We start from the raw sequence: 7,860 nt of genomic DNA, 5'->3' as shown, positions 1-7,860 counted from the left end.
CAGCAAAGTTTATGGGCTGAGAGAAAACACTCACTTAAACACAGTACACACCACTTATATTTCGAGTTTAGACACGTATTTATATTACCACATGTGTATACAGAAATATTGCTTTATCATCTAAGCTAAGTAAATAAGTTYCTATAACAACAAAAGTATTAATAAACAAAAAGTTTATAAGGATTATTTTGAGGAACTAAAAAAAATGTTTAAATTAATTAAATTAAAAAAAAAGCATAAAATAAATTATCTAAGTTTCAGTGAATATTAACAACTAAATATATTTTTTCAAATTTCTAGTGGTTAAAATTAAAAAAAAAAATATTTTTGAAAGAAAAAACCAATTAGAACAAGTTCCCTCTGTAAAATATCTTAAATTTATTTAATATTGATATTTTTTTTACTTTTGTGAAAATTTGAAAAACATATTTTCTTTTAACAATTTCTGCTGCATAAACTTGGGGAATAATATTAAAAAAAAAATCGAATTTAATTTATTATTCACATTCCACATAAATAATTTATTATATCACCACCACAAATTAACCACTTTAAACCCCCCTTAATAATATTGTTAATGCATTCGCTTTCATTTTCTTRATGATATGTGTTTTTGATGCATGATTTACTTCCGTAACGTGCAAAGTATCGTGCAAGTACAAGTTAAATATTTTTAGAAAATTGCAACAAGTATAAGTTATATGAATTTAATAACGGCTATTAAAAACAAATAAAATAAAATAAGTTTTTATAACAACAAATTTATGTTATGAATTGCCACAATAACCTTTGGTCAATMAATATATTTARCATTTATTGTYTATCATTTTATAAATGGCCGTGAAATCACTCATAATGTTCARTAATTTTTRTTTWATTTTWAKTTATTTTAATTTTTAATTTTTGTTAATAGTATACCATTCAATTGGCTTTTTTTAATTTGAATATTTGGACGAGCATGACTAGTCAAATTTGTCTGATTTCAAATTTCATGAAAGCATGTCAGTAGAGCATTTCGCATATGAGAAGTATTGTACCCTTACATTGCAGACGCAATGCATTTCTTATTATGGAGTGGATTTTTTTTTTTGCAATATTAATTATTTTTTCATGGAATCTTGGTACGAAATCACGCTGATGATGAGTGTTCACATGACCATTCAGGGGACACCGTTTTGACTCAATTGAGGATATAAAAACTGATTCGAAGAAGGCTCTGTGGGCCATCACGACGGAGGATTTTTCCAAGTGCCATGATGACTGGAAAGTTCGTTGGCATAAGTGTATTGCAGCGGCTGGGGATTACTTTGAAGGAGATGAAATGGACAAAATTCACCTTTGATCACAATAGTATTCGAAAATTTTACAAAATAAGACAATTATCTCACACTAACCAAATTTATTACACTAATTAATTATTTGTATGTGTTTGATAGCCAATATACTAAAAACTTTTTGACTATAAAATAAAAAAAATATGAATTTACACCTCTTAGAAGAAGTTAATTTTTTTYCTTATATTCTAAATAAATTTATGTTAGCAATAAGAAATCAAATCTCTACTTACATGCACCCTTTGCGATCACTTCGCTGTCATCTTTGGGCGCGTTGTCCACGTTGCCGCTCGTAGGCCAGATTTTTTTCACCGTCATTTTGTTCGCTTCGGTTTTGCTGCACGCTCGCTGGTTGTAACACTTGAAATCGACACGGAATGATCGGTTAAAATATTTGCTTCTGTGCAAATACTGCTGTGTTCTGCTATTTTCTCAATTTACTGTTGTAAAATATTTGTTTGCTGCTATAATATGTCTGTACTTAACGCCGTTTACACTAAAAACAAAAAACCAACAAAARAAATGTTATTACTTTCGTGCGACACTTGCAATGTTTTTCAACTTTTTTTGTAATTTTTTATTTTTTATTTTTGTTGTAATTTTCCACAATTAATAGCAAAACACATGCGCTAGCCGCTAGTAAATGTCAATTAAAATGTTAAATTATTTTTGTTTCAGCGTTTTTCTATTTTTCTACTTTCTTGCTTGTTTGTTTTTGGTGTTTTTGTGCAACTAACATATTTTTAATCACTAGTTAAATCGTTGCGCCGCTTTTGTGCRCGTCTAATGCGAGCGATTCTTTGTTTGTTTCGCTTCGYTTGACGTGTGAGCGTGCTTCGCCCGCTTAGTGTTGCATTCAGTCACTTAATGAACGTTTTTTGCGAAGCGCGAACGCGAGCGCAAGCGCCAGCCAACAAACCAAGGCCGACTTTCTAATGCGGACGCAATTTGCTGGCGATGACGGCGACAAGTGGATGCACTCGCTCCGCCAACGGACCAGCTGTTCGATTGTTGTTRTGTTTGCGCGCTCTCAATTGTATTGTCTGTCTGTCGAGTTKTGTCTCCACCTGTCTACTTGGCTCAATTTGTGTTTGTTCTGTTAGCTGTCTTTGTTATTGTTATTGATGTTTATTTGTTTGCTTCTTTGTGGGCATTTCGCGAGGTTTAATCAGTCAGCAAGGTGCTTATTTATATTGTGTGTGTGTGTAAATATAGAGTTCATTGTCAACAGCGTACACCTGTTCTTCCCGTTGCCATTTTGGTCGCTGGGAGTTGAAAAGTGAGTTCAACGGGCTGCAGCTGCGGCGAGCCAAAAGCGTGAGTGTGAAATATAGCGTTGAATACGTTTCTTGATGAAATGCTAYTTTGGTTAAGAATAATTGAAGGGCGGAGAGCGCTTTTAGAGCGTTTGCAATAAAGTAATTCTAAGCAAATTGAAATTTTTCGGTATAAGTATTACCTAATCCTTTTCAATTAATTTTTTAGTTTAAATGTAAAATTTTGGAAAAAATTAAAATTAAAAAAAAAATTGAATTAAAAATGAATGAAAATTTTGAAAAAAATGTTAAATAACATTTTTATTAAAAAATTTTTTTCGTACTCAATATAGTTCGGTATTATGAAAGCTTTTGAAAACATGCGTTTTGTTTTGTTAATGAAACCACTTTCTTAWAGAAAATGAATTAAAACGCGAATTTTGAATTTTTGTGTTTTGAAATTTTGTATTTAAGATTCTGAAAAATGTGTATATAAAATTGTGTGCTATATACATATGCATGCTATTTTTTATTAAACATTTCAGTTTTTACAAATTGACCTTTTTACTTTAATTCTGTTATAAATAAATCGGCGATTCTCATGAAATTGATATTAAAAAAAAAAAAGATATTTAATTTTTTGATCAAGTTTGAAAACAAATTGTATACGGTTATATATTTTTTTTCGAAGTGTTCCGTTATTTAAATATTTTATTAGTTAATATATTAATATTTCTTACTTTAAAAGTGTAATCAAAAAAAAAAAAAAATATTAAAAAATTGAGATTTTTGAAAAAACTATTTTCACATACATAAATTAAGAGAATTTCGAAAATTGTGAAATTTCTCTTTCTCAAATTTTTGATGAAAATAAAAAAAACTGTGTATCTTTATATATTTTTGGCTGAGTTCCGATATTTAAACATTTTTAAAGCAAGTTTTCGGTTTCGGTTTTCAAAAAGTGACATTCAAACTTTTGAAAACAAAGTTATTAAACAATTTTGATCTTTTAAAAGATTGCTCCCTGTTTAACATTCAGGGATTCTGRGGAATTTGAAATCTTTAACTTTTTTTGACAATTGGCCAACTCTAAAGGTAAAATTTAAAACAAAAATATTAAAAAAAAATTATCTTGTACAAATCAAAGATTCTCAGCAMTTTTGGTTTAAAAGAATTTTTTTTGTGGTGAAATTTATTAAAAAAAACTTTGTACCGTATTAGTTTTTCGCTATGTGCCGCTTAGTTARTTAATTCTTTCAATTTTGATCTTCAAAAATTGACATGTCTTATTTTATGACTAAAATTGCTGAATACAATTTTTTATTAAAAATTTGTAGTTTTTGAAAAATATCTTCCCTGTTTTACATAAAACAATGTAAGGTGATTATTTTTGTCTGAATGAAGGATTCATAAATTTTTTTTTTTTTTTACTTATTCATTATAATATAAATTCGATCCAAAATATGAGGTACTGCAAAAAAAATTAGAATTCCAAAACTCTTAAGCATTTTTCTTTTATTAAATATTCCACAAATCCAAGACTTTATTTTGATTTTTTTTTTTTTAAACGCCAATTATTTTTAGTAAATAGACCCAAATAATGCGTTGAAATTTTGACACTTTGTGTTGACAATAGCCRTTCAGTTTGGTAGCTCAACGTGAAAATTCACACTGTCTGCCAGCGTCAATAAGCACGCAATTGACGTATTTGGGGAAAATCCACTCGGGATCATTGAAACTTCACTCAGGTAACTATTCTGACCGGCTTTTACACAAAATCATAATTTCGACATATTTCTTTGAACATAGAGAATAATTTTTTAGGTCTTAAAATATATACTACATTTTAAATTTGTTCTGAACGCCTGATAAGAAAGATAGTTAACACAGGCTAATTAAGTCCTTCGTCTTATTTGACTGCAGTATATGTATACGCCAAATTAAGAACAAAAATTAAGAACAAGTGTATGCCTTCGGAACACTCGAAAGCTCAAGCCAAACAATCCTGCCTTGATGAATTACAGAGAGAAGTACCAAAAGCCAGCAGAAAATGAGCTCAATGAGATCCTGATTTTGTATATATGAACATCTTTTAAAGGCAATTTCCTTTGCCAGCAAATGCAAACTGAGTCCTGAGTTGGAGCTACCGCAAATAATAAGTGTAATTAGCGAGTATATTTTAAGCAATAACTCAGGAAGTGCTAACTCTTAAGAATACAAACACAAAATACAGGAGCATAAATTAAATCAGTCCCCTTGTTATTATTTTAGAACTTTTTTTTATGTTAATTACAAAACAAGTCTTCAGTACTTTTCCAATACATTGATTTTCGTTCACATAAAYTTCAATAATTGCAGCAAATTTTTAACGAAATCAGATCAAAACACGCAGACTTTAATTATTGCAGTCACAGYTTTCATTTATTTTTATTTCATTATAATATTTTTCACAGAGTCCATAAATTATTTGTTTGATATATTTGAACTAGTTTCCTTACAAGCCTGTGCCAACAGTGGCAAACACTGAAACTTAAAAAAAAAAAACACAAAAAACAAAAAACAGAAACGAGCAACCAAAACCAAAACACTCACTTTATGAACGGACGTTTTGTGTTTAAATATTATTCCGTTATTACGTTGGGTTTAATTCCGTATTCAATTACTCTTACGTTAAGCCATATATAGACGTGTTCCATGCGACAATTTCAAGCCAACTAAGCGAAGCGTTAACATAACTATTTCATTTATACTTATATTTAATTTACTTGGCTCCTCAGGCATATCGGGCGGTACTTGGAAATTACACTCAAATCAACCAATATATGTATGTACGTACGTAAGTACGTAGCCACATAAGTGGGTATATCGATATTAAAGCGCAAGCAACAGATAGTCGCAGCAACAGTACCATTACCAATACAATTACAAATCAAATACGAATATAGTACGACCGAAAGTAATGTAAATAAATCCCGCGCACACGCGTTCGCACACATTCCACGCGCGGGCCACCCAATCCGGCTGTCGTAAGATGCCTCCGAAGCCATACATATACAAACATAAATGTGTGTATTTGTGTGTGTATTTGTGTGTGTATGTGTGTGTTAGTTTATTTTGTCTCTGATTTTCTCATGCTTTATTTTTTATTATTTAATTTAATTTCTCCGTTTTTGTATTTTTTTATTTTTTGTTTTGTTAAATTCGCATGTGTTTGCTTTTATTTTATTTAATAATTCTATACGTATGAGTGTTACGATTTGAATCTTTTGGCACAGCAGCAGCAGCAACACATTAACTATATTGAATTGTGATTATCAGCAACGCAGATATCGGTGCGTATTAGGGTGGATCGAATTTTTATGAAAWCGATAAAAAAAAATGTCAAACAAATTTAAAAAAATATTATTTTATACTTGGATCTAGTTGGATCCTGATTTATATACTGACTGWAAATGAAAAAGTTTCTAAAAAGACCAAAATTAGTTTTTCTGAAGATTAGATGAGATAAGTAAGTGATGATTGCACCGCGACCGAGGGTCTATTGTGCCCTCTCCTAAGTCACAACGTCTCAACTAGCCTCAGCATATCGATAAATTCCAATACATTGCTGCCTGCTATTGAGGCGATGTGATTCCTACTTGGAAGCGTGGGCACAAAGGCCTTTATCCTGCGCCTGCAGACTGCTGGAAAATCGATTAGCAGGTGTTCTGGTGTTTCAAACTCCAAGTCACAGAAGCAATTCGCACAAGAAGCTAGGCACATGTTAAATAAGTGCTGCTTGAGCTTATAGTGGCCTAGTGTGGAAAGAGGCAAGTAGAATTTCTGAAACATGGATCCGGATTTAAATCCCATTTTGATGGAAAAGATTCTAYGATAGGACTGTTTCTGCAACTGAAATATATTATTTAATGGACAAATTTTTACAGAWCTGTTCAATATTTTTAAAGCGATCCATATTTATAACTTATTTSSAATTGGATYCAGAAATTGCAACACTTTTAAGAAYTTTAAATAATTTATATTAGCGGATTTAAACATTATTTAAGAAGAAAAAAGTCTCCTTTCCAAAACTTAACAAATATTATTTAACTGAATCAAAAAGACCGTTCCCATGACAGTCGAATCTAAGTAACCGGAATGGATCCGTATTTTTATTCAGCTGCGGACTGTCAACTCGACATCATTTCTCGAAATTACTTCAGGAATGTTTTCTGCCACTACAACATTAGAAACTATAAAAACTTGACCTCTTTAACAGGGATGCGTAGTTCAATTCAAGTCAGTTAAATAATCAGGAAACTGAAGCCATCGCCCACTAGAAACGTTCTATTATGAAATAGATAGATCTTCTCAAACTTGAAATTTATCGGTCAGTTTATWTGGCAGCTATATGCTATAGTGATTCGATATCGGTAATTTCACAAGATAAGCTGCTTCATTCTTCAAAAAGTACGTGTGCAAAATTTCAGATCGATATCTTAGGAACTGAGGGACTAACTCTTTAATCTACAGATCAACCGACAAAAATAGGAGACTAAATCGACAGAACTCGCTACGCTAACCACGTTTATTTATTTATTTAGTTAAGTCTATGAACATTAATTCTTACAGACTAATGGAGAATTAAGATGCCATTAGAATTCTAAGTTGAAGTTAATTTTCCCTAATAAATAGGGACAGTCAATACCTCCATTAATAACATTGAAAACAAATGAAAGGCAGAGAACGGACTGTCGATTTTCTGGTAATTTAAGATTTAAAAGCAACAAACGAAATGTATACGATAGTATTAGGTCAATGAACTTTAAGGAGCGGAGAGCAAATTTAATAAAAATCTTTTGAAGACGCTCGACCCTATTAATTAAAGATATACAATATGGTATACTATTATAGGATCTCTGWCATTTCTTTCTGCRTCWAACTTTATGKCAAACTTATTAACCCTTGTCAAGGGTATAATTACTGTAGAAGTTATGGAGCTATTAACGGGAACATACTGTAAACTTAAAATTAACTACTTTGATGTTGCTATTTAGTTCGAGATAACGTCATTCACAAATTTCATAAAATAGCGCCAGGCAATACGTCATGGAACTGGAAAACCACTTTTTAACTTTGACAAATATATACAGCTGCCTTCCGACGGTTTAAGAACAACTGATATTGCTAATGGGCACAACAAGATTTCATTAAAATCTTTGGCGATAACAGTTATGGCATAAACAAAGCGTGATACAAGTTAATGTCTATAATATACTCTCTGAGAGCAG

General features: G+C 31.0%; 1 protein-coding gene across 2 annotated transcripts in view; it reads right to left on the bottom strand.

The window, feature by feature from the left end:
• LOC108978309 (putative inorganic phosphate cotransporter) overlaps positions 1 to 5,304 on the bottom strand; it is a 25,058-nt gene extending 19,754 nt beyond the window's left edge. The window contains exons 1-2 of one of the 2 annotated variants that reach the window (XM_018948516.1): positions 5,183 to 5,304; positions 1,568 to 1,830 (exon numbers count right to left, since the gene is read on the bottom strand). In XM_018948516.1, coding sequence (XP_018804061.1) covers positions 1,568 to 1,652 — 85 coding nt within the window. In that variant the 5' untranslated portion in view covers positions 1,653 to 1,830; positions 5,183 to 5,304. Of the gene's footprint in view, positions 1 to 1,567; positions 1,831 to 2,071; positions 2,187 to 5,182 lie in introns of those variants that run through there. The other variant, XM_018948517.1, reaches the window with a different exon arrangement.
• Between the last annotated feature and the right edge of the window lie 2,556 nt (positions 5,305 to 7,860).

This window comes from Bactrocera latifrons, unplaced genomic scaffold (genome assembly GCF_001853355.1).
Source record: "Bactrocera latifrons isolate USDA-ARS-PBARC rearing strain unplaced genomic scaffold, ASM185335v1 scaffold_12, whole genome shotgun sequence".
NCBI classification, from domain to species: Eukaryota; Metazoa; Arthropoda; class Insecta; order Diptera; family Tephritidae; genus Bactrocera; species Bactrocera latifrons.
Note: the sequence above shows the minus strand (reverse complement) of the source record. Positions and strands in the feature narration are given on the sequence as shown.